Below are 27,063 nucleotides of genomic sequence, written 5' to 3'. Positions count from 1 at the left end.
ATTCATTGAAATTAATAAAAAAAATATTATAATACCAACTTTCTAACTTCTTAATATTGAATTTTTTTCAATATTAAAAAAATTGTCTCCATACTTTAAACGAATCTTATGTGCAAGATTGCCTTGATTCACTTTCCTTTATTAATATTGCAATTTCTTTTTAATATTAAGGAATAATTTTGGATGTCACAGATTACTAAAAGGATGTAAGATATATACTTGTCTATGAAAAAGAATAAATGCTCAAAAAACTTACTCTCCAGCGCCAATAGATATGTTATCGTTGCTCCCACGTATAAAGTACATATTGTCTCCGGTCCAACCCCAGTATTTGAATTTAGTTTTGAATGGTGCGGGTGATTCTAAAAAAAATTGTTTTAACCAAATAAGTTAAAAAAAACCTTTATTTTTTAATATTACAAAATTGCACAATAACTTCTGAATATTTGAGGGTAAATCGTGGAATAAATATTTAATTCAAGAACATCAACATTTAATATAGTAATGATTGAATACGGAAACAATAAGAATTATTATGGATAAAAATGTTTTTATCAATAATAAAAGATTTACAAAGAGAATTATAAATACAGTAATGAATCTTAATTAATTGCATAAATATCCTATCAACATGAGTGGCGTAATGGCGCTATTAGTTTTATTTTATTAGTATGTTTAATTCATAAAATAAACAATAGTCAATCCTGCCCATCTCCCTGTGACGGTTATTTGAAACATGTCAAAAACAGGTATATTAAGATATCTCAAACCCAAGGAACATTTATAATTAATAAAGCGGTAAGCAAGTTTGTAATTTGCATATTTCATACATTACCGCGGTTTCAAAACCAATCTCAATTTCAAAATAAATTGAGAAACACTTTTCAAAAATTTCCATTCAGCCTTGTCTTTCGAATGAACCTTCCGTAAACAAATTATAATATTAATTGAAATTGATTTTGATATTTTACGTATTTATAGCAATAAGTTCTCTCTAAATTCTTGATTTAATATACAGACTTGACCGAATTTAAACATGGAATTACCTCTGACAAACAAACTGTAATTGACAGGTCATAAACATTGGACCGCTGTGATATTTACCATACTGCTTATAATTACTTAATATTCAGAATTAATATTGTGTGTTAAATGTTATGGTTTACGAAGTGTCAAGCATTATACACTGAATAGAAACGTCTTGCCCTCTCTACTGGAACTGGAAAAACGTTTGGTCACAATTCCACTTGGTGTTAAGTGAGAAGTGGCCTATTAGTGGCCATAGAGAAGTGGAGTAGGCACGCCAGTCCAGGAGATGCTATATAAATGAACCCATATAATACTGTCTAGGGAAGATGGATGGGGGCAAGGAGTACCACTCTTTTGTTGTTTTTATAAGAAACGACGACCCAAATCGTGAAGAGCGGCACCTGGGGATGTCGGCAACGAAGAGGTGAAACTGCAGCGTGTTTTTAGATGAGCGTTGTTTGAAAGGGGATGACGGAATCAGATTTATCGTTAGTTCTCACCTTCCTTTTCTTCTTTCCCCTCATCTTTCTTCTCTTTAACATCAGCATCTATGTCCTTGATGTCATCTCCCTTGTCGGAAGTGCGTGGCTCATCGATTCGTTGGAAAGAGAACAGCAGAGACTCCCCAGTTCCGTAGAAATGCTCTGACGGACGCAACGCGCATGATGTCAACGCTCCGAATACCTGAAAGAATCACAGACCTAATTGTATTATGGTCGCAAAGATAGTTATGGTAACGGTTTTAGCTATCCCTATAGTTAGCAACGTAGAGATTGTTTTATACTATGAATAGGCATTATGCTCGACTGCAAATTATAACGTAAACAAGAATTTTCTGGATTCTTAAAATATTTCGCATAAAAAATGGCTCAGTTGTGGAACGACTGAAGTCGAGGTGTTACAAGTAGAATTTCGTATTCTGCCTCGACGTCCGATGATAAAACTCCATCTCTTGAGTGATCCCAGTTATCTACGTAAATGAAAGTCCACCCAAGTTCTACTACGCTAATTCATCCTTGAAGCTCTTCAATGACCCACGACGTGATAAATTGTATCTTTAGTATGTAAGTTCTCATGTAAGTGACGATTGTCTGTTATGAGAATAAATGTCTTTAAACCTAAAACTCAGCTGCAGGTATTAGGTATTAATCCGAACAACTCCTCTGAACACTCCGTGGTAAATGCGGTACAAGATGCAGAATATCTTCCTTTCCAGTTTTGATAAGTTTAATACGCTCTACACTGGTTAAACACAAAAAACACATCTTGTCTGTATCTGACCTCTTGCGACTTCACACGCAAAAAAATTTTAGTCGTTCTGAGAGTTATAACCAAGCTGAACTAGTGTTTTTTTTGTTTAATTAGCGTGTACATAATTGATTGTATCGCGTGAAAATGTACTTCCGACGAACCGAATAACATACTCGATATAATAATGTATTTTTCAATTCTTAGATATTACGTTTTGTTTTTTCTTTTAGTCAAATTGAATTTATATTATTCATTGATCTATTGGCCTCGTCGCCCATTCCGAAGTATTTAATAATGGATGGAAATTATAGGATAATACTAGCTGACCGGGCAAACGTCGTTTTGCCATATCATTTATAATAAAAAAATAGGGGTTGATCGTAGAGGGGTGAAAGTTAGGGGTTGTATGTATTTTTGTATGTTGTATCATAAAAAAATAGGAATTAAAATTTTTGTCTAAAAAATAAAAAATAAAATTTAGGGGTGGACTTACCCCTAACATTTAGGGGGATGAAAAATAGATGTTGGCCGATTCTCATAGATACCGGATAAGCACAAAAAATTTCATCAAAATCGGTCAAGCCGTTTCGGAGGAGTATGGCAACGAAAACTGTATAACTGTAACACGAGAATTTTATATATTAGACTAATCCTAACCTAACGACTGGACCGTTTGTAAAAAAAACGGGCTATCAAACCCTAAAAGCAGATCTACGATTCGATCTTGCAAGTCTACTTTTTCATAATTATGTGCAGAAGATGGATTTTATTGTCTAACTTTATAGTTATGGTCTAAGCAGTAGGTCAGAAAGGTCGCAGTCAGCCGTATGATTGAGTTAATTAGATCTGAGTTGTGCGACACAAGCATGTTAGACTGCTTTAGTTTATAGAATATTTTAACATATATATGTTAATATAAAAAAAATAAAGATATAATTATACATTGTTTATGTTCATTTTGTAAATTTATATACCTACATGAAAATTGAATACACATAATACGTCAGGTGAGTTAATTAACTGTAATTTGAGAGTAATAATAATTGAGAGCATCTAATCTCATATTAATTTATGTATTTATTCGTATACGATAACAATTTAACACTATAAATTGTACTCACTCATTGTATTAATATTTTACAATTCAGCAAGTGTATTTTGTATAGAAAATTTTGTATACTGTGCCACGAAATTGAAATTTTCAAAAAGTTCAGCAACATAAAGAAAATACCGTTTGTAAATTACAATTATTTCTGTAAAAAATATATAACGAGGTAATTGAACCCTAGACAATAAAGTAAGTACTTTTAGTGATGTTAATTATTATTCGTGTTTTTAGTTAACTGTAAATAGAGCAATGGGAAAGACATTTCTGGGTTTGTTTTACGGGATTTTTCCTTCCAACTTGAAATGGAACAAATATTCATTAAAAGTCATTGATTTCTCGTGAATCAAATTCGATACCTCAGGCATCGAAGCGTTGATCGATTCAAAATTAAAATATCATTTATTACATTATATGAACGGAATAAAAAAGTAATTATAAAATGTAATAGTAAATTATAAAATAGTCGCCACTGTTTAATCGCTAGTTTTTTTGTCAACTTCTTGACACCACGGGCTAAGTGAGAAGATTGAAAAGGACAAAACCATTTGAATTAGTGTTAGTGCATGTTAGTCTTATGTGCTAAACAGTGGTAAGTGAAAAAATTGACCACAAAAACAGAGTATCACAAGAACAGAGGACTTAAGAGACTGTAAGTAGTGTTGTTGGACTTTCTTGAGTAAAATATCGTTATAAGTAAATTAGGTTAGACTTAAATTAGGCTAGATCGTAATGTCCCACGATGTCTCAGTGAAGAGACAATGTATTAAAAAAAGTTCTTTTAATCAAATTAGTCCACCATGGTTTTCGTGTTAATATGGTTTAAAATGCTTTACAAATTCTTCAACTTACATTATTATCGGTGTCCTGAATGACAAGTAACACGGGGCTGTCAACTCTCTGCATTTTACGGTACATGGAGGCAAGTGAAAATCCATGCTGGCTGGTACTAAATGCCAGCGACCACATGTATCCCTGTGCACGCGCCGGTAAGACGCTGCATAGCTTCTCTCTGAAAAGTATAAATAACATTACATTTCGCGAATATAATATTGTAATAAGCAGTGTCGGCCTATCCAAAGGACGCTTTTCACTGAAGAATTATGGTGGTAACTCGGCTGTTTGTGTAATTAAATTTAAAAAAAAGAATTGTGATTTAGTGGGCAAATATTATAACTTGCGGTAAAGAGAAAATTACATTAGAAAATCAGCTTGTGACTACCTACTTAAGTATATAGTAAAATTATCAAATAAATTGATACAGAAATCTAAGAGGCTGTTCCACGTACGTACGTACGTAGGCGTACGCGCAATGAATTTATTAAAACGTCCGATTCGTCTGGAATAGACCACAATTTAAAAAGAAAAATTATTCGCACCTCATATTATACTTAAAAATTTGTTAATCGTCTTGAACATTATGCGAAAAAAAAATCGAGAAGTTATAAAAATAAGAATTTCATGTTTGTTACTAACTGAATTCGCGAGAGTTCGAAAAAAATCAGTTTTTGCTGAACTGCTCAACTTTTTGCTATTATTTTAAGAACATTTTAATTAAATACTTTTATTAGGTATTAATATTTCAATTCTCTTTGTTTTGTTCCAGTGTAAAAGCCATTGGATCAGTACAGCCCACGTACCTACATCGACAAACGTAAATAACAAACGTTATCGATCGGGCTATTTCTAATAGTTTACCCACAACAGCCTACATTTATTATCAAACGTATGACAAACTTTGTTGGGAATTTATGAAATAGGGCCTACACCATGATCTCTTTTGACAAGTTTTATTTACTTTGAATTATCGTAAATTGTAATGACGTATTTGCTGTGTGTACATGACTCCTGTATGTCAAAACCCGTTTTGACGTAAGAGAGTCATTCTTTGCGCGAAGTCTTGACTTTAAACTTTATTAGTTTACCGTTATTAACCACGTGAAATTTCAAAGCTTGTGGTTAAAGAGAGATGTTACCATATTTCTTTATTAAAAGCGTTAGCAAACAATCTTTTTCAACTAAACGTATCAAACTACAAGGGAAACCTGCAATTAAGTTACTTATAATAATGATTTGAAGTTGTCATTAAGGCGAAATTATGGTTGGATTGTTTACCTGTGTTCCATGGTGAAGATCTCCGATGTACCAATGAGATCTGGTGGCGAAAACTCCATGTCAACAGAGGCGCTCGACGAATACAATGCTCGGCGTAACTCATCGCTCATCGACAGTACCTATAAACGCATTATTGAATTGAAATATTGAATAAGACTGTTCAAACCAGTCCTAGCAACAATTTATGCCCGGCAATTTACATATTGAAACATGGAATGTCTAAATATGGATAATACCGGATATTTCTTTATGCTTGATACATTTAATATTGTCTTAAAAGTTTTGCCTAGAATTGATAGTTTTCATTAAAAGCTTGCAAATCCACTATCACTTCCCATGTTAAATGAAACGACAGGTGTTACTCGAATGATCTTACTCCCGTCTTATTTAAGGGTGACTGACCTTTGGGTTACGTAGTAAACTTAATATTTACCTTTTGGTTGCTCCAAAACGTTAAAAAATAACTTCCAAACATGCGCCTAACATTGTGCGTCATGCCATAACGTGAGAAATTGTATGATACATGTATAATTAACAAAATGATATTATTAATGAAAGTGAAAATCTCGCATGAATGAAAATGACAAGATGCACTAACGAGAGCACATTCCGAACACTACAACTCACATTAAAGTGTTTCGCACTATTTCCTCTAACAACTGGCCAAGTGAAATAATAAATTCAACATCCATATAAGTACTGAATAGTTAAACATTGTGCGCATTAATAATAGTGCCATAATACTATGTAGATTTAAACAATTCATCCAGTTACTCACCCTGTACACTGAAGAAAATAAAAATACCAGAGCTAATAAAATACTACAAAAAATATGTATAAGAAATGATGACGCGGTTGTATGCGTGGCGTGGTCGTAATAACCTCGGCCAAGTTAGTCAACCAAATCTTAAACATATGCTTACATCATCATGTAAATCAGAATTTAGATCTACGTAAATTTATTTATTAAAAATGTATGAGACAAAATCTCGGCTAATAAGGAGCAGAAGTTCAAATGCTCTTGAATGGTAGAGCTCTTCAAAAAAGCTAAATCTCACCTCACGCAGACATGTCAACGTGCCTCTCCTGCTAGAAGAGCATATCGCTGGCTTTTTAGATTTCTTAATTTTTATTTTAAGAATCAACGAATCCGCCTTTTCTACTTTTTCCGCGAGCTTTTTCGCTAACTTTCCAAGCATTTTGGATTAAATCCACGTTCAGCACTTTAATAGAATAACTACAACTGTTACGCCTTTAAACCAAACACATATTGGTACGGTATGTCTTGAGTAGCTAGGATCAATAGCAGAACTGCGACTGATTGTTCACTTTGTGTATCAGTATCAGCTGTTATCTGGTGCAAATAATTCGCGAATAGCACAATATATTTATCACAAAAGGATTAGCCGCTTCTTTAGCCTGTAATCCTACAATATTTTATGTTATCTTTATAAGCTTAAAGCTTCATGCGTTGCACAATTTGATACAAAATTTTGTCTGTAGTTTCAGTAAGAACCCAGTGTTAAGATAAATAGAAAAGGGAACATTTTTTATATCTGTCGAGCCCTATACCCTATGTTTTTGAGAATTGTCGATTGTTCTCGAAGTAATGTAGTTGAATTTACTTAACTTGTAATTATTTCAAGTTGTTCTCAGAATTGTTGAAGAACACAATACATCACGATTAATATGAATTAACAAGACAATGCCTGAAAACACTTCGAAATTCGATTTCCTTAAGCGGAAATAATGCATTAAGTGTATATTTCTGGATTTTCTCAATGATTGTATGTGGAACCTATATTGATGTGTAAGTGCCACGTTCTGATAAGTTTAATTAAACATATAAGGACTGCTTTGTTTATAATTTCTTAGGTTTTTTTTATAGAACAGGACAAACGGGCGGAAGCTCATCTGATGTTAAGCGGACTCTCAATGCCAGAGGACTTGCGAGTGCGCTGCCAGCCTATTAAGAATTGGCCTTTAGTAGTGATTGCATTGCAGTTTTACTTTTGTACTCTAATTTTAGAAACTACACATCGCATATGTCTGTGTTAAGTGTATTTATAGAATGTCAAGAATTTTTTTTACCCAACACCTGCCGTGATCTATGCAATACTGTGCAATATTTTAGGCACGATACGGTGATTATCATTTAGAATTCTAATATGTAGTACAAAAACATTAATCACCTAAGTAGACCCCATCATTACTAGTTATTCTGGTATTATAATATACCAATTATTTAGCAATTACGTCCACATCTTAAACCAGTTACACAGAGTGACTGCAATTTGCACTTAATTCTTACATACAGGAAATGTAGGTAAATTTTTGTTAAAGCTAATTAAGAAGTAGGTTACATTATTTTTGTCCACACCACGGAAGACCAGTATGACATTCGAAGCTTAAGGTTGTTTAAAGTTCCTTTTTAACGAATGATAGTATTAATTACTATAGGTTTCCTTAACGAAAACGTAACGTTGGCATGGTAACGGTTATTAGCGAAGTAACAACGCTTGAATAGTGCGATAAGAAAGTTTCGAACACTTTCTTTTGCCTCACCTTTTCGGGGTCGTATGCAGGCGGCTTATCTGGCGACGTCGGTCCGAGCCGCACCATCTCTATCCATTTCATAGTCTGCATTTAAACGGATTTCCTCATATAAAACGCACACGAATATCACAAAAACAACATACACCCACGTCCGGGACGATGCGTGTTCAAATTATGTTTTGTTTCGAGGTTTGCACGCCCGCTTTGCTTATAAACAACGTTTTTGTCGTTTTGTGTTCACTGCCGTTTGTATAAACGTGAGGATATTTAAAGAATGCTCGTAATACGACCGAGAGGCGAGTATGGCGCACCAAAGCGAGTTGGGTACTAGCTAGTAGCTAGAGGCTAAAGAAAGAATCGCGGTATGCGCGACCCCGCCACTATGACGACAAAAAATGCACGCTCGCCGACTCGAGCATTGGCAAGCAAATTAATTCAGTATACATAGTCTCGATAACTTTTAAACTGTAAACAATTATATATTTAAAATAATCCTTGATAGTCGTAATATAAACAAGGTAATAAAATATTGACCTCACAGATAAGACACGAACCGATATCAGACCAGTAAATTAAAAAAATGTTGACGAATTAATAATAATAACAATAATAATAATTTCCTTCATAACAATAATGCATTTTATAGGTTTACATGCTGCAAGTAGAACATTTTTGTGAGATGATGGTAAAAAAAATATGGGCAACCAATGACGATATTGTAAATTGTAATGAACAGTGGCTACTGACCGGCTGACATACGATCGAAGGTGACGAGTTCCGGACATGAAAGTGCTGTATCGATCAAATAATACATTCATTACAGTCAAAATCAGTCCGAATCGGGAAAGGTATAAACTTATATATGCCACGTATTACAAGTTTACCTTTGTTAATGCTGTTTAATAACTAATTTGACATTTTATACTTAATAAAATGAAAGAAGAAAATGTATTAAATAAAAGATTAGTTCAGAACATTCCGTGTTTAGATGACTTGGGTGGTGAATTGGGTGCCCAAGTAAATTGTAATGTTTGGCTGTTTAAAGTCAGGACGTTTCAGCCCATCATATGTTCATCTGTTTCTTTGATATTTATAGGAAAATTGGTCATTCTGTACTATTACTACTATTTTTACTTTTACTATAAAAATTAGTGTTTGCGCGTAAGAAATATTTATTGATGAACAGTCGAGGAGTTTTAAAGGAACGTTTTCAGCAGCATAGACAACTATTGCACTTGAAACTACAGACGGAAACTGTGGAAAACGTAGGAAACATCTATCATCTTCTTTTGTGTCAACTGTCACGACAAAAAAGGTTCACGTTGCGCTATAAAACACCTAATTATAACTGCAAGTTTTTAATTAGAAGTCGTTATACGTAAACGAGGAAGTATCATTTCAAGTGGATTTATACTAATATTATGGTAGTGTTCTTGACAACGGACAGCGGCTACCGCACAATTTATTATCCCCTATATCAACGCGTAGAGATTTATTGGATCTCGTAATACTTTATAAACAAAAGATAGTATAATCCAGCACTTATCTTCATACTTATAAGCCTGATTACTACACTACAGAATAAGTAGTTACCAGTTTCATAATTTCACTATCAAAAACGGCAACTTCGCAACTATGCCTTATCTATAGAATGCACATCTAACAATTGCAAATATTTTAATGTGAAATATAGGCCACTTGCGCCAGCCCTAATTCGAACATTATATTCTAAGCCAAAGAATGCAGATAATTCATGACCCAAATCTAGAGTTTTCATTTAAAAACGAGATTATACAAGATTAACCGAAGCCAAGACAACGCTGCTTAGAAGTGAAATTCTAATTTTTAATCTTACGACTTACATCGAGTATATATAAGTATGTGTCTTGGCCCCAGATTTCTAAACATATTTCATTGATCTTTCTACTTCATGTCATCAGTCTGCTATGCGTTATACTACGTAGGTAGAGACCTACGTAGTTGATTTTGAAATGCATGAAGTCAGGGTTAAGTATTGCTTAACTAATGTACTAATTCTGCTGTTGTGATCGTACGCTTTGTAAGACTGTAAGAGCCAGAAACGGCAAACTTTTTAGTTTATTATTATAATTATTTTAGTTTAGTCAAACGAAACGCAACGCCCAAAAAAGGCAGCCGTCGCAGCCCTAGGAAACTTATTTTAGGTGCAAAGTAGGCCTTAGAGGGAGTAGTATACTTCTTCTTTAAACGTTTGTTCTAAACATGATACCTAGAATCCTTAATTTCCAATGTGAATAGGAAACATGACACAACTGTTGAGACTTTTAAATAAGTTTACAGGCCTATCCACGCCACAGTATTAAATGTAACCGGACCCTTATTCTTTTATCCCATATATGTTACAGACGTATCACTTTACAATGCAAATGTGGTAGCACTGTTCACAGTTCACTGATCTGTTCCGTTCAATATTTATTGTGCATTTTTTCCATCATGCTTTATCTGAAGCATCTTTACCTACTGATAAATAATTTCAATAACTAAAGTTAGTTACATATTCAATTATGCCGGGAATAAATTGCGGGAAGGCTGGATTGCCCTTACATTGGACTGAATATGTCCTTTTTAATCAAATCAAAAGCTAACCTACTATTATAATATTTAGGACAAAATTGTAACTAGCAGAATAATAACAATATGGAGTTATGATTATCTTTAAAGTTAATAAATTACTATCATATATATTGCTTTATATTGTGCAAAAATACATTTAATTACTATATTATACGAAATATCTTACGTTACTGTCGTTATTACGAACCGACATGTATAAAAACGAAAATTCATAAAATTTTCTAGTTCCTATTGCTTTATAGACCAGTGCCGATAATTTTTGAAACCTAAAAAAATTACAGTAGGATGAAACCCATTAGAAAAGCTGGGGAATATGATCAAAATGAAAGGAAAAATAAATTACGGTCGATCTGAGGTCGGGAAGGGGTAGGGGGGGAGTTTTAAGGGTAAAAAACGGTTTATCTCGATTTCTGGCAAAACTACAAGTCCTATCGAAGAAAGTTAAATGGCAAAGTTGGAGGTAATAAAAAGATCTAAAACTTTTGTATTCACACATTTTTCACATAACCTCAAAATTTATGTGAAAATTTCAAAAAACCAAGTTTTTGGTTTTTTATTTTTATCTTTAACAAAAATTATTTTTTTTTAACGAAACTTGGTGAAAACTTACCTTTCTATGTCCCAAATACACTGTAATTTATTAGATTAAAAATATTTATTTGTTCACCTTATTTTGAATTAATATCGAAAAAACACCCTAATTTTCAATCGAAAATTCTGACGTCAAAATTTCAGCTTTTTTCAAAAAGTTGGTGTGCTTTCAGTTCGTTGAAATCTCTACTTTCCTATGGTAAAAAAATATATATATATTACCATAGTAAATCTTCTCAGAAAACGCAAAAAATCGTATACAGTAACGCCCAGACCTGTCATCCCCTTCCTTACTTCTCTATGAAATACGAAAATTTTAGCCCATCTAAAGGCTAAATTTTTTTTTTAAGTCACTCAGGTATATATAAATTATCTTAAAATAGTAATAAATAGGCATCTGATTATAATTTAAAGAAGATTCATAGAGAAGTAGGGAAGGGGATGACAGGTCTGGGCGTTACTGCATACGATTTTTTGCGTTTTCTGAGAAGATTTACTATGGTAATATATATATATTTTTTTACCATAGGAAAGTAGATATTTCAACGAACTGAAAGCACACCAATTTTTTAAAAAAAGCTGAAATTTTGACGTCAGAATTTTCGATTGAAAATTAGGGTGTTTTTTCGATATTAATTCAAAATAAGGTGAACAAATAAATATTTTTAATCTAATAAATTACAGTGTATTTGGGACATAGAAAGGTAAGTTTTCACCAAATTTCGTTAAAAAAAAATAATTTTTGTTAAAGATAAAAATAAAAAACCAAAAACTTGGTTTTTTGAAATTTTCACATAAATTTTGAGGTTATGTGAAAAATGTGTGAATACAAAAGTTTTAGATCTTTTTATTACCTCCAACTTTGCCATTTAACTTTCTTCGATAGGACTTGTAGTTTTGCCGGAAATCGAGATAAACCGTTTTTACCCTTAAAACTCCCCCCCCTTCCCCTTCCCGACCTCAGATCGACCGTAATTTATTTTTCCTTTCATTTTGATCATATTCCCCTGCTTTTCTAATGGGTTTCATCCTACTGTAATTTTTTTCACTTTTTATTTATTTTAAAGGCTATCTGCACTGGTCTATTATGCCAAACAACCTTACATCTTATCAAATGAAGTCCCTTGGCGTCAAGTGGAAAATTACCAAGATTCCTCCTGAGACTTACGTGTATAATTAATTATATATATTATATATATATGTAAATTATCTGAAATTTAACAATTATTATTGTAGAGGTACCTTACTACGTACTATTCAATAAATGATTATTTGCGTGAGACAGTGTATATATAAATTTAATAAAGTAAGATATGATATGTACGATACAAATAATATAAGAATTGACTTTGACTAATAATGTAAAATGTAAAATTCCTTAAGACAAATTTGCGCGCCATTGCGTGTGGCAGAATATGCGAACTTACGATTGTACTACCTTACACATTTTTGTACCATATTCATGCAATAAATAAATAATTAAAAATACACGAAATTATAAGGCGTAACTACGAGCGGGACTAATTGTATATTGTATTAATTAATTAAATGAAAGAGGTATGGAATTAATCTACTTTATCGTTGATAGGTACGTCCATTGTCAAAGCATTCCAATGTCTTTAAGCCGTAAGTATAATTATATTGCAGTCTGTTACTAGTAGTGTGTTATGTAGATCACATGCCACTGCACATATTTCTTACAATAAAATGTGACTTATTAATGTGCACCATAAAATTAACTCGATCTCACTGGATGCGATCATATCTACCCAGTTTCATTTAATATGTAACATGATATTTTTTAATTAAGCCAAAGTATGTTATATGTAAATTTCGATTATGTAATGCTCTGCTGTAGACGTGGAGACCTCGCAGACATTTACTTTTAAGAAACAATTGACAACACGTACCAATAAACCTTTGTTATTTTTACCTATATGTATTTTTATATTGAGTAGTTTTAAGTTTATATTATTGATTGGGTTTTGTCTGGAAGAAACAGCGTTTAGTAGCTTATTTACATATTTGCATATTCCTTGGTCTTAATTGGTTTTATTTTATTTTTCTCTTGTTTTGTGTTTTTGTGATGTAAATAAAGGGTAAATTTGTCGAATCACGGTTTTCTATCGTTCTTTATAACTTCTATGTAGTAATATTAAGGAGGCACATGGCTTTGGACCCATTAAAAAACTGATAGTATTACATGCACAATGTAATGATATTGTCTTAGTTCCCAGTGGGTCGCAGTGAATTACAATAAGTTAGGTTTGTTTTTTTTTATTCTTAGTGGCGTTTGTGATCAAGTTAGGTTAGGTTAGGTTAAAGTTAAAAATATGTTCCTTCTTTCATTCATTTTACAAATCATGATGTTTTAATTAATTTCTATGGGGTTAAAGAGCATGCGCCACCACCTTATTGCATGGTATAGTTGGATCCGTGATTCGACAAATTTACTAAATAAAGTGTTTATTATGATTAGGATGTTCGATTCGGTGGAATAACCCCAAAAGTTGAAGGGCAAGGTCGTCCAGCGTCTACCGGTTAGTATTAGGTCCCAAAGATAATAAATTACATATATAGATAGCTCGTTATACAAGATAATAAATTGCAGTTAAAAACCATATAACACGCCCTTTCCGGTTTTTCTCGCCCGCTCTACTCCCTTGATAGTGAACTGGTAGTGTATATAATTTTTTGTGCACATGCTTACAAACATTTTGTAAAAACCTTGACGATTTAAAAGAGTAACGGAGAGTTTATTGCCAGTTCTTCTCTTCAGTTCTACGGCCTTGATTTGGGTACTAGTCAGTAAATGTAAATGAAAAGCATTATCTTTTACTGATGTTCATATGTAACATTAACTTACCAATAAGAAAAAAATATATTTTGATTTGAATATTTGGTTGGCAATTCCTATATTACTATATTCTTATATTACACCTACTATGAGAGCTAAGGATCTAAATATGTGATAAATATAATATGGAAGTAAGTCCATCGTATGTAAATAACCTCAGAAACACCGTTCGGAAATTGTGCATCTATGACATTACAAAAACTCACGTGTATTTTCCTGATTAGAATCGTTAATAAGCTGTTTATCAAAACTACATACACAATAAAATCACATTCGTTCCGGTATTTTCCAACTCGCAATTTCCACTCATTCGTTTGACATTATGTTGTCAAATACAGGAATGGCCATTATGTTACTCTATCCACATACATAAAAAATAATGAGAGTTAAGATCTATGGGACGTAATAGATGCTAATTTTATTTTATAGTTAGAAATTACAGAAGACTGAACCATAATGAAGAGAAGAATGATAAATGAAATAGAGATTGACGAAGATCTCAAACCCAATGGGTTAAAAGGTGACATATCAATTCGTTTGTATTATTGTTATTTACGTTTTTGAAAATACCGCGGGTATACATTTAGTCGCGATGGAACGCGATTAATCGCCAATTTAAATTCAACAAGACGTAAATAGCACTTCCTTTTGCGAACAAACACAATCTGTTTATGCCTTCACCAAGTTTTATGTTTCAATATTTGCTTTTAAGCCACAGATAAGATACACATAAATAATTAAATTATAATAACATAACATCTTGAGGACTTTGTAAGCGATGTCTTTGGTCTCATTGTACGGCGGTTTAACACGAGGTATCTGTCATGTTTACTCAATATTTTCGCCGATAATAATTCCAAGGGTACCTTTAAGTTAATGAAGCGGTTCGAAAGACATACTTGTACCAATAACTGTCTACATGAGATTTATAAACAACACGACTACCACAACTTTTTTTATAAATTCACTTTGAAATTGTAAAAACCTAATAATAACACATCAGCACCTAAAGATAATAAAACGTGAGAGGTTATCTTGCATCTACAGGGACCTATCTAATGTGCATAACCTATAACATCGAGCAAGTCAAGGCGCACGTGCGCCGGCGCACGGTGCGTCAATAAAATTAATTCAATATTAATATTTACAACGTAATTACCGCAATGGTGGCCTTAAGAGGTTACTATGACGTTATAACAAAAATATGCCCTGACGTGCTCGAAAACATGCTATCGCATTCCGGACGATTTTCGATCGTGCATATTTCGTGACTAACATAGATCTAGCGGAAGCTAATGTACCCAGACACTAAAAACGCTCACTGATTAATAAATTAACAAAAATCAACTTTATTATGTATTTGATTTGTAAATGGTGCAAACACAATGAGCGATTTTTGACCGGGCAATACCTCTGGCTGAGGTTCTTCTCCGAGTGAGTCGCCCAGCGCTTCGGCCTGGCTCTTCATAATCGAATATATTTTCACGTAGGGCGCCTTGAGCAGCTACGCATAGTACCGGTGTAAATTGTATAGAAATTTTTATAATGGCAAACTTGGCTCGACTGATATTAAGCGAAGTCAATAGACTATTACAGATGCTATAGTCCCAACCGTGGGTAACAATCTAACTTAATTATGGGTACATTTGTCAGCTTGTTAGAGTAAAACTGTGTTGATGTTTAAAATCTGTGATACCGTATAAAAATATCTCTGTTATATAAAATTTTTATCAAACAACAAAGAGAGCGCTCAGTAACAATTAAATTATAATCTTATCAATGTTTGTTTTATAGTTATATCGATTAATGCGCGACCTATTTATTATACATAGGTTTCAATTATGTAGTAATTTATTGCAATAAAGTGCCCTTTGGTATGTTTTAGTTTAAAAATAATAAGCAAGAATAAGCCGAAAATATTTTCCAATTTAATAAAAAATATCCAAAAATAACCCCATATGCGCTGTACTTACGCAATTAGTGAAAAATACGCAAAAACGCTCAATAATAAAATCATCCAAATATATAAATGATACATTGTGTTATATTGACTGTAATGTGGAATGTGACATGACGTGTTAAAGCGTTATTTGTTAAATAATAATAGTCGGTTAGTAGGATAATAAATATAAGATATATGCTCACCTCCCATGATTCCCTTGTAAGATCAGAAACATCGCCACTACTTCCAGTTCGTTCCTAAAAAAACAAAATATTAAGATACACCAAATTCACACATTATTAATTAAATTTTTATTAAATTTACTTATTTAATTAAAAGTATGTACCACGCGTACCTACTTGTAATAGGCCAGTGGGAATAAAAAGAGAGGACACCCACCAGAAACTTAAAATGGAAAAGGGAAAATGAAAAATAAGAGAGAGCGGAAGATATTGGAAAATAGTAGAGAAGATGAGAGACAAATGGAAGAATTTAGAGGAGGCTTTCACTCCGTCGGAGGTCGTAACAATAAATAAATAACAAACTTAATTAAATCCTTTTTTCGTACTCGAGTAGAGGCTATTTTTATTTTATATACCACGCGTATGTTATAGTTATAAGGACATTATTATAACGAATATTAATGAACAATAAAGACATAAATATCGTGAGTTATCTTGATGAGTGATGTCGCGATAACTCGCGTGTCAGTTTACTGTTGATTTTACAAGATAGAATTAGCTAGGCACATGTTCTTGTAAAGATTGATCAAAATAAAATTCATTTTTTAACACGTTACATAACTGATTTAAATATATTTTATACGTAAGGAGCAGCAAAAAGGGTTTTTACTTAATTTTTTATTGAAAACGGAGTTATGTAACCTAACATTAGTCAAGTTACATATATGTAAACATTTTAGTTACTAATTAGAATCGTAATCAAAATGTAAGCAATCATCGCACACTTAAAGCCATAATGAGCCCTTTAGTTTTTACCACACTCATAAATTGTAATTTAACATTCTCGTTTCCGATAATGTCCAATAACATACTCGTAAGTGTCACATAGATTTAAGAACTCCTCAATAAGTCAAATTAGTTTTTTCTAGCGTCGCAACCCGCTTCCCCTAATTTAATGTTAGTTATAAGGTCATATTTTAAACAATTCAAGCCAGCTTCAAACAAAGTTTTTCTGAACATATCTACAACAAGCGCCACCGAAATACGGCATCAACTTAAAAATATATAAAACATAAATTAAACTTTGATGTACTTATCTATTGTAAATACATATATAACGTCTCAATGTAATTAACCTTTGTGAACTTCAGTTTTGTCTAATTTCAATGCCATAACGATATGTAAAAAAATTGTTTAATTTTGTACAGATTCCACAAATATATAGGATGTTTTTAGATTGTCTTTACGCGAGCACTACAAAATTAAATAAAAACAACACAACCAGACTCTTTGTATTTAAAGAAACCGGTGAAAACTGTACATCATCGCAAGCATTTAGTAGCGCGTGTGTTCCATTTTTCCAGACGGTTAATCGTCTTAAACGCCGTTCGTGTTAAACGATCTATTCAGAGTGCTTCTCTATTAGATGATCTATAATTTTTTTATAGAAAATTATGTCTTGATCAACTGTGGTCTCTTGCCACATTAATATACTAAGTTTATTGAATGTTTTATTAGCATATAGCTTACATAGACAGAACATTTATTACTCTCAAAACACACAAAATTATCATTTTAAGTGTGTAATGTGTGTGTCAAACACTAACTTCTTAGGGCATTAAAATTTGCATCATATTTACAACACGCGGCGTTAGGGGTAACATTCAATTGAAACATAGCGCCAACTGTGACTTTCGGATGTCAAAATCCATTAGATTTTTGTCAAACGAAGAACATATATATATGTCACCGTAAAATTGTAAAAACCGTTACATTGTAATCTATTTCGCGAGATTGTAAACTGTCGAAAGATTGTGAACCTCAACGAACTGCTTACAAATTAACGTATTACTATTCGGTAGTTATATGAAATTGTTGGGAAGTAAAATTAATCTGTAATTGACCAAAGAAGTTTGAATGATAACTAAGTTAGTGTAGTACAATCTACCGAATAATAATACGTTAAATTGTAAGCAGTACGCTGAGGTTCACAATCTTTCGACAGTTTATAATCTCGCGAGATAGATTACAATCTAACGGTGTTTACAATTTTACGTTAACATATATACTGCTAAGTGTCGACTCCGAATAAGCTGTAAATACAAGATCTATATTTGTGGTATATATTTACCTTTTGTCCTGGCTTGGTTTCGTCATCATCCCACTCGGTGTCGCTGTCTATGAGCTCATAGCCTTTAGCAGTCACATCCCCAAGAGGGCCGTATCGGTCTGGGACCCAATGTGTTAGGAATTTGAATAAGTCGTCCACCCTGGAAGAAAACAACCTCTTAGTTCGAGTAAATAATGAACGTCCCTATGTTACCTTTATGATTTTTGAAGTTATACTTCTTTTGGCGTGTTAGGGAAAAATGATGAGAGTACATTTTTACGATGCGCGTGCACACCGTCACAAAAAACCGATACCCTCAAGTTAGCAAACTCAACATTTTAAAATAAAAATGTCCATTCCTTTAATTATGTAGAAATAATTTTTTTGTGATATTTAAGTAAACTTTAGTTAACTAGGTAATGCGCTATAATTACACTTTCAATGTATTAAATACCTTTTTTCTATTGTTAGTGTCGTTTTTTCTACAAACGTAAAATAAGGCGAAAGATAAAAAATTTAAAAAGATTTTTATCTTGTTACGCCAAAGAAGTACCTATAACTTCTAACGCGAGTACATAAGTACACACACATGTTTTTTTTAAATCCCTAGTTCCGTGGCTCACGAATTTATATAAGAAATAACAAAATAATTTTAAACATCGTCTCTAGTAGACATTCTTTTATGCAATGGAAAAACTTAGTTGTTACATTAGTAGGCCATATACGGGTTTTATCATTACGCAATAGGATTATAAATTATACAACTTGATTTAAAAAATTTAATAATCCCCAATTTGTCAAGTTAATGGAGGTCTAAGGGCAATAAGATTTAAATTTTAAGTATTAATAATAATGTACAAATGTTTTAAGTAGGTACATGTCAAGAAACTCACGGTGTCCTCTATATATCTCAAGACAAACAATCCGCGAAAATAGAGGACACCGTGAGGTATTTCTGCCAAAACCCTCCATCTTTTAGTCGATATCAACTCCGGGGAAATAAATACAGATAATACAACTTTTTCTACAGCTGTGATACTTTGTGACATTCAACACCTTTTGCCTTCAGTCACCGTGACCACGCACGCGAAACGTCGGAAAAATTTAAAATTATGTAAAACAATTGTAAATTTATAATAATACATAACTTCAATCCGGTAAAAAAGTGTTTTCTTTAAATGTGTAAAAGTTATGTCAATAAAAGACAATACTAGGTATATGTCAAAAAGTATTTGCGTTTTTTAATTATATATTACATTGTTCCGACGAAACCTACCTTCAGTTGGCATTAAAATTTTTACTACAAAATATTGAACCTATAAACCTACAATTTACACTTGTCAACCGTCTAATTAGTTACAATTATCATCATCCTTTTATGATTGCAATAACGAAGTTATTAAGGAGTCGCGAAGTCGTTTATTAATGCGTCATAAGAATAAATATTGATATTAAGTTTACTTACTTAAAGCATTTCAAACAAATTTGTTTGTTAGGTTCTATTTATTATTTTTTGTTATACTGAGCATTGTAGGCATAATAAGCAAAAGATAGTAATCGTTCTGTGGCTTCTATACTGACACGCTTTATTTCCGGAACTGGAATTTAGATTATACGATCAATGAATGTAGAGCAAACAGAATATTATTATATGGCGACTCAAACCTATAACAAAGAGGGTTCAGATAAGAATTTCTTTATTTAACTTCATTTTGCGCAACAGAAATGTGTGTGACGATGAAACAAATTGGTCGCAATTTCTCCGTGTACTGACTCCATTCATTATTTAATAATAAATAAAATTAATATAAAGTTCTAATATATAAAAATGCATACAAGAAGTGAGCTTGAAAAAATAATAATATAAAACTGGTTGAAACTGGTAAAATAAAAAATTAAAATGCGTTCCTATTTCAAACGGACCTATTTCAGATACACTTTCTGTTGCTGACACTAAATGTCTTTGTAGGTATTAAAACAAGATAATTTTATATTAGCAAAATTACCTATTTCTGGGCACTCCGAACCAGTATTCTGGCTTCATACGTTTCCGGCCGTAGGACATAAGCGGTGTTGATCGCGGCAAAGGGCGTCCTGCCGGTTTGCCCATGCGCAAGCGGAGGTACAATGGTGGGTCATCGCTTGGGCGCGCTGGTCGCGGGATCAATTCTGTATGGATAGTATAGATTAGTATATGTTAATAATAAAAGGTCTCATCCGTACAACCTACCTAAGTTGGAAAGCAACTTTATTGGATTGGGTAAGGTTCTGGCTGATCACCTATTTGAACAGTGAACTAAAAACTGTATGATATTTTAGAAGATATTACAAAGCGTGACGTCAGAGCCGTGTTAGCCCAGTGGCTTCAGCGTGCGACTCTCATCCCTGAGGTCGTAGGTTCGATTCCCGGCTGTGAACCAATGGACTTTGTCTATGTGCGTTCAAACGGTGAAGGAAAACGTCGTGAGGAAACCGGCCTGCCTTACACCCAAAAATTCGACGACCTGTGTCAGGCACAGGAGGCTGATCACCTACTTGCCTATTAGATGGACAAATGATCATAAAACAGATACACAAAACTGAGGCCCAGACCTAAAAAGGTTGTAGCGGCACTTTTTTTTTTGTTTTACGATTGTATAGACACACAGTCAGAGAATAAATCATAATTAAAGTTAGACTTGATTACAATATGAAAACAATAAATACATACTATCGAAAGACGCAAATAGATCTGGCATATCATCAACGGACACCATGCTTCGGTAGTCGAGTTTCGGTTGAGGCAATATGTTTGCTTTGGTGTGAGAACGTCCGAAACCGCCCAAGGAGCTGCGCCTGTATTTACAAGCGTATTTGTGAATTGTATCCTTAGTGTGTGAAAAGATATACCCAATTTCAAGTGATATTTCATGTATTAAACTTGCATACAGCTTTTGAAGATAGGTAAAGTCATATTTCACACAAACATAATATTTTCATAGAAAAAACAATACTTATGATAAATGTTCAGTGACATGCGTGAAATTGCGCATCATTTCATAGATTTTGATCTTAACAATGAACGCATGATTTATATAATATTTTGTCACGATTTTTATATTATTATTAGAGAAGGACAGAATATTCACTAGCTAATTGAAGTACATTTAAAAGTCGGAAATTTCTTTCTTTACCAAAATATCTTAAGAATGCTGATAGAAATAATTAGTTCCTGTAAAAAATAACATTATACCTTACATAACATCTCATGCTCTCTTTAACGAAACATAAAGTGCCAATGTGGTAGACAGGTGTATGATGATGACTATTCAAGAGGTAAATTTAATGAAACAGTTTACTGGAATAGCAGTAGGCCGAGGAATCACGCCAGAGCGAAATTTTTAATAATTGAATAGCTAGAATTGGTGCAATGCGTTACCGGAAATGTGTGAAATAACAGTCAATAAAAATATTTAAATGCCAAATCTACATAGATCAATTATTAACCAAAATGGTTTACATAGTTCAACAAATTTCTTTTTTTAATTAAATTTCCTTGAATTGCAATGGTGGCTACTTAACATATAATATATAGTAATAATTGCAGTCCCCGAAAGGCTAATGTTACCTCTTCATTTCATAACATTTCCTATACATACAATATTTTAAAACGTAAACAATGACAGAATTCATACATTTTCGGTAACAGGAAAATTACAAATAATTAAAGGCGTGATATCGGCAGACCGCTGTGCTCGACAAAACAACACGATCTAAATTTTTCTATTCTTTAACGCCTAACACAAATACCGCATGCTATATAGCAGTTTACGTAAAGATAAGCACAGATCACCTTGAATCCACGCTATTTTGACCACAATTCACATTACTTTAAAGTGCAGAATAGCGTGTTTCAAAATTCACAACACGAGACCAAAGACGTGAAGAAAGTGAAGTCACGAACAAGACGCTTCTTTGACCACACTGACACGTTAAGCTTACACAAGTAAACATCGAGTATGACAGCCGATTAGTCTAAGAGCTAATTCAACAATGATAGAACAACCTCGAAATATAGGCTAAGAGCTAAGGGTTTGGATGCTAAGGTCGAAAGCTGTCAAGGAGCGTGTCACTATGGTCTAGGGGTCAGAAGGCAACACATATTGGCGCGGGCACATACCCAGACAGCGCCTCATGCGGCGCCTCCTCCGATGGAGTTTTACTCAGGAACAAACCAGTACCAAACTCCACTAGGTTCATTGGCGAACTACCAATGAACGGAGCGGAGTTCACAAGATCCCGGTTAGCATCCACGGTAGCAAGGGAAAAATTTTGAATTGCCATATTAATTTAAATCAATCCGCACAAAGCCAATAATATCCCGCCGCAATTAATCGACTCATGCGATCGGCTTAGGAAAGTATTACTTACACTTTCACAATTAATGCAGTTACTTACATTAACAACATACATTGTATTAGCATTAGAAATAAAATTTGTTGTAAACTTTAATTGGCTAAAAATTACGTACCACTTATGGCGGTCAAATAATCTTTAATAAGAAACTGCATTATTAGGGGACATTTTTACATAAGTAACTCAATATACCTGTTAAATACTTTGGAGAAGACGCTGGTGGAGTGTTGGCTGTCAGCAGACGTTGGCAACGAGTCGCCTTGAGAGCCTGGACCTGTCGGCTGTCCTTCACCAGTCAAACCTTCCACCCAGGACAACGGGTAAGATAGACGCTTTAACATCTAAAAGTAAAAAACAAAATTATATAATTAATCTATATTTTATTATCAGTATCCTAACTTTTCGCACTGTGAGTGATGCGACGTTCGTTCTCTCTCATACTCTCGTTCCATAGCTATTTGCTTCACGGTACGTTCGCCCTTTCTCACTCTTTCTCAATCGCTCTCTCCCTTTTCTTCGACAAAAACGCTGCACATCTTCGTGTCGCTACTATTGTTACGATTGCGTTAAATCATGGTCAGACTAATTTATTGCATTGCATACGATTTAAAAACAAACGTCTAATTTAATAGAAAATTAGATATAATAAAATTAAGATTGCAATTATAAGTCTAAAAGGAAGCTAAAAAGTAGTAGTATAGCTCGAAAGGCAATTATAAATAAATTCTAAACAAACCTTGTTCTTCTTATCCGGCTTAGAAGGATCATCCTTCTGATTTCCGTCGAGCGAGAAAGAGACAGCTGCTGGTTTGCGTTGTGCGCGGTCGTTCTCACCAAGAGGTGGGGCGGAAAGGGGCGGCTCCGTGCGCGGTAAACACACCGGTGGGACCCAGTCAGCAGATAGTACTATATCAGCATCGCTGTATACCTGCAGTTATTTATATGTATTGGTAATGTAGTTAAAAACGGACTTATTTTTTTATTAATAATTCTTGAATAAAAAAGAACGTTCAATTATAGACCACTAAAACAGTAAATACTATATTTCTTAAATTGATAAAAAAGTGTATCCACATACATTAAAACGTTTTATTTATAAATTCCACGGTAAAGTCAAATCAATGAAAATTTAAACCTGTATATAACCCAGTTGTATTCTATAATTATATCGATCAGTTGTAACTAGAATAAACGTAACAAATTTTAAACGAAAAACAATAAACGATCATAGGAAGAACGAACAAAAGAACCCTAAGTTGCCAAAACCACAAATAGAAATACGTAAACATTTCCTTTGCCGAAGAATCAAAATCAGCTGACAGACGAGAAAGATATAGAAAGAGAGAATTAGAAGATATCCTGACCCAGCCACCAGCTGAAGAAATGTACCTCACCTCACCGGGGGAATGTACTAAATCAAAATCGTGTTCAAGAAAACACTTCAAGAAATTAGCTTCGTACGAGACATCACATTGAATGTCCTGAAGCGATTCTTCCGGGGTCTCATATATTGTCTCTATTTCGTGGTAATAGTCTTCGTCAAGAACTTCCTAGAAATATTCAGAATACCTTTCATACGACTATGTAGTTTATGGTAAGGTAGTAATAAAGAGGGAATAAGTCAAAGAAAGGGGTTAAATTGTGTAGTATAGTAGTTTTGTGCATAGGCAACTACAATTATTTCACACAAATGTGTTTGAGTTTACGTATATGCTACAAATATAAACATCTAAAGTGCCATCAGCTACTCTTAATAAAATAAACGTTAAGATTTTTCATTAAATTTAACACAATCACAGAATAATGTTGCTTTACATTAATCTCTATATAGTTAAATAAATAAGTAAAGGATTATCAGCTTGTGTTAGCGATTTCTTTCTTTCAAGAAATGTATTTAAAATACTGCTTTACTTAGTAGCCCTTAAACTATTTTATATCATAACGAATTCAATACGCGTTAATTTTCCCTTTGTTTTATTTAATAACAGTTATCTATCTGTTGTGACGTCATATATCAAAGATTCCAGATTTCTCTGCAAATAATTGCATGTCGAATTGAAAATTTCCTTCTTCGGTACAAAGTATTTGAACTCTTGTACAAAGTGCTCACCAAGATAAGTGAATAAAATATACTCTCTTACTAAGAAACCTCTTTTAAAAATACCTTTTTAGCATTAGCTGGTGTCACATGCAGAATTGGATCGCGTATATCAATCCCAGAATCGTGGTAGGAAAGTTTCACAAGATGAGCGGCATCATCTCCTTCAGCGGAGGCTGCACGGTCAACATCGGAGCCTTCAGCACCTTCCACTCCTTCTGCCATGGATACTTCCAAGCTCTCTTCTTTACCATGGTCTGCGCTTGATGATACCTGTAAATTTTTGACAATTAGCAAATTTTGTAAAACAAAAGATTAATTAAGTTGGTAGTGTTACATGCTAAGTAATACTGTATGTGTGTGTCATAAGTCAGAATGTGACTTATATGGACTAACAAATCCCTAATTAAGGATTCAATGCGTTCAATTGCCTTATAAAAGGTTAGAACTCTCCAACTCTCATAATCGTTATGCCGGGAATACAACCATATTCTGCTCAGAATAATCTTTTAACTTATTTATTTATTAAAATTCACCACATAATATATAATGCTACATATACAGTAAATGTTACAAAGAATTAAAATAATAAAAATGACACGTCCAATTTTAGATTTTGAATAAAAATTATGGATAAAGTGGGATAAGCAATTAACAAGGCTTCTTTTAAAATTGATCAGCCCACTACCGAATATATCAAGCTCTAGATAAGTATAAGGATTTTTAGTAGGTCTATGTACTAACCTCACTTCCTTGATCAATAGACATTCTGTCTTTACTCGGGATAGCCCAATGGTGGTCTAGCAAAGACTTCCGCCTCTCTTCGGCTGTTTGGTGCTAATAAAATAAAACATATTATATTAAACTACGTACAACAATACAATTTGGTTTTTTTTTAAACGAAAACTGAACAAATTAATATTATTAATGACTATAAAAATTTGACTATAAACTCTTAAACTTCTAAAATGCTGTACACCTGTTACCTGTAAAGTTGGTGTGACCAACTCCCTCTCAAAGGCTTTGGGGAATGCTGCTCCTCCTCTCTCTTCCTCAGTCGAAGCAGGTCGTTCTTCTCCCCCTTCACCGTCCCCGCTGGCTGCCTGCAGCTCGGGGAACGTTTCGTCCTGAAACATGTACATAATTTAACTATTTGGTTAAAGATTAAACGACCTTTAAATATTTAAATGTATTATAAACGTCAATTAGTTGTAGCTTTTGAACAACAAAGAAACAGTCTTGGGGGTTTAGGTATTTGAAACAATAAACAAAACCAAAAAGAAACAAAAGAGAAATATAAAACAAATCACAATCAAGTCACTTTCGATAATTTTTACATTCTCATCCCCCAGCAGGATTCGTGTGAAAAACAGGATAACAATTCTTAAATCTTATACATACATAGCAAAAGATTAGGAGTCTTTGTAAGGATTTGATATGTTTATTTGCAAATAGATGATAAGGACATTCAATAGTATTTTTTAGGCTTAGGGTTCAGAAAGGGAGATAACTTTTAAAAATAAATAAGTAACTTCTGTTAGGTTAAAGTTATTGTTGCAGCATTAAAATTAATGACTTTGATTACCAAATTCATATTTCATCCTTTTTTGAGCATTTGCATCAACTAAAACATGGAGGCTTTAGAGAAAGAAGAGAGCAAACTCTGAAGAGAGAACTCTTATAGTACGAAATCCCGCTGCAGGATTGGTGCGCTATTATATTATGTGCGCTGCGATATTAGTGGCTTCAGCGTCTGATTCTCTGATGCCTTAAGTCGTAGGTTCGAACCCCGGCTGTGCACTAATGAACTGTCTATGTACACATTTAACACTCGCTCGTACGGTGAAGAACATCGTGAGGAAAGCGGGCCTTAAAGGGCACGGCGTATGTCAGCCGCAGAAGGCTGATCACACACAGAAGGCTGATCAAGAGGATAAAGAAGGAAGAAAGAACTAAAGTAAGAAGATAAAGAACTTACTTTGACTAGAAGTGAGTCCTTGCCAGGTGAATGCTCTGGTTTACTCATATAATATATTTCAGCTTGCTCCACTCTGTAACACAGGTATTTATATATTTTATTGTAAAAACAATGGTATATAAGCGTGAAATTCGATTAACTAACGGTGTTCATAGTGAGGCAAAAATACTTTAATATAATTTTCCTGCTTTGTATCGACAGAAAATGCCACGACCACTATCGGCAGATATTTTAGTAAATT

The 27,063-nt window shown here is 33.5% G+C and overlaps 1 protein-coding gene and 1 long non-coding RNA gene across 16 annotated transcripts in view; one reads left to right on the top strand and one right to left on the bottom strand.

The window, feature by feature from the left end:
- Positions 1 to 27,063, bottom strand: part of LOC125055919 (TLD domain-containing protein 2) — an 89,009-nt gene that overhangs the window by 1,867 nt on the left and 60,079 nt on the right. For 9 of the 15 annotated variants that reach the window (XM_047658669.1, XM_047658671.1, XM_047658672.1 and 6 more), the window contains 16 exons: positions 26,823 to 26,895; positions 25,831 to 25,971; positions 25,589 to 25,681; positions 24,911 to 25,117; positions 23,483 to 23,674; positions 22,939 to 23,087; positions 22,511 to 22,597; positions 21,062 to 21,186; positions 20,358 to 20,520; positions 18,373 to 18,511; positions 16,263 to 16,316; positions 15,529 to 15,621; positions 5,501 to 5,619; positions 4,238 to 4,397; positions 1,530 to 1,713; positions 257 to 362 (listed from right to left, as the gene is read on the bottom strand). In XM_047658669.1, coding sequence (XP_047514625.1) covers positions 257 to 362; positions 1,530 to 1,713; positions 4,238 to 4,397; positions 5,501 to 5,619; positions 15,529 to 15,621; positions 16,263 to 16,316; positions 18,373 to 18,511; positions 20,358 to 20,520; positions 21,062 to 21,186; positions 22,511 to 22,597; positions 22,939 to 23,087; positions 23,483 to 23,674; positions 24,911 to 25,117; positions 25,589 to 25,681; positions 25,831 to 25,971; positions 26,823 to 26,895 — 2,085 coding nt within the window. Of the gene's footprint in view, positions 1 to 256; positions 363 to 1,529; positions 1,714 to 4,237; positions 4,398 to 5,500; positions 5,620 to 6,558; positions 7,288 to 8,065; positions 8,361 to 15,528; positions 15,622 to 16,262; positions 16,317 to 18,372; positions 18,512 to 20,357; positions 20,521 to 21,061; positions 21,187 to 22,510; positions 22,598 to 22,938; positions 23,088 to 23,482; positions 23,675 to 24,910; positions 25,118 to 25,588; positions 25,682 to 25,830; positions 25,972 to 26,822; positions 26,896 to 27,063 lie in introns of those variants that run through there. The other 6 variants (XM_047658678.1, XM_047658667.1, XM_047658666.1 and 3 more) reach the window with 5 other exon arrangements.
- LOC125055924 lies at positions 8,467 to 8,944 on the top strand. Its single transcript, XR_007117970.1, has 2 exons — positions 8,467 to 8,574; positions 8,703 to 8,944. It is a non-coding gene; the product is annotated as an uncharacterized LOC125055924 (long non-coding RNA).

This window comes from Pieris napi, chromosome 14 (assembly GCF_905475465.1).
Source record: "Pieris napi chromosome 14, ilPieNapi1.2, whole genome shotgun sequence".
In the NCBI taxonomy this organism is placed as follows: domain Eukaryota; kingdom Metazoa; phylum Arthropoda; class Insecta; order Lepidoptera; family Pieridae; genus Pieris; species Pieris napi.
This window is presented reverse-complemented; position numbering and strand designations above follow the sequence as displayed.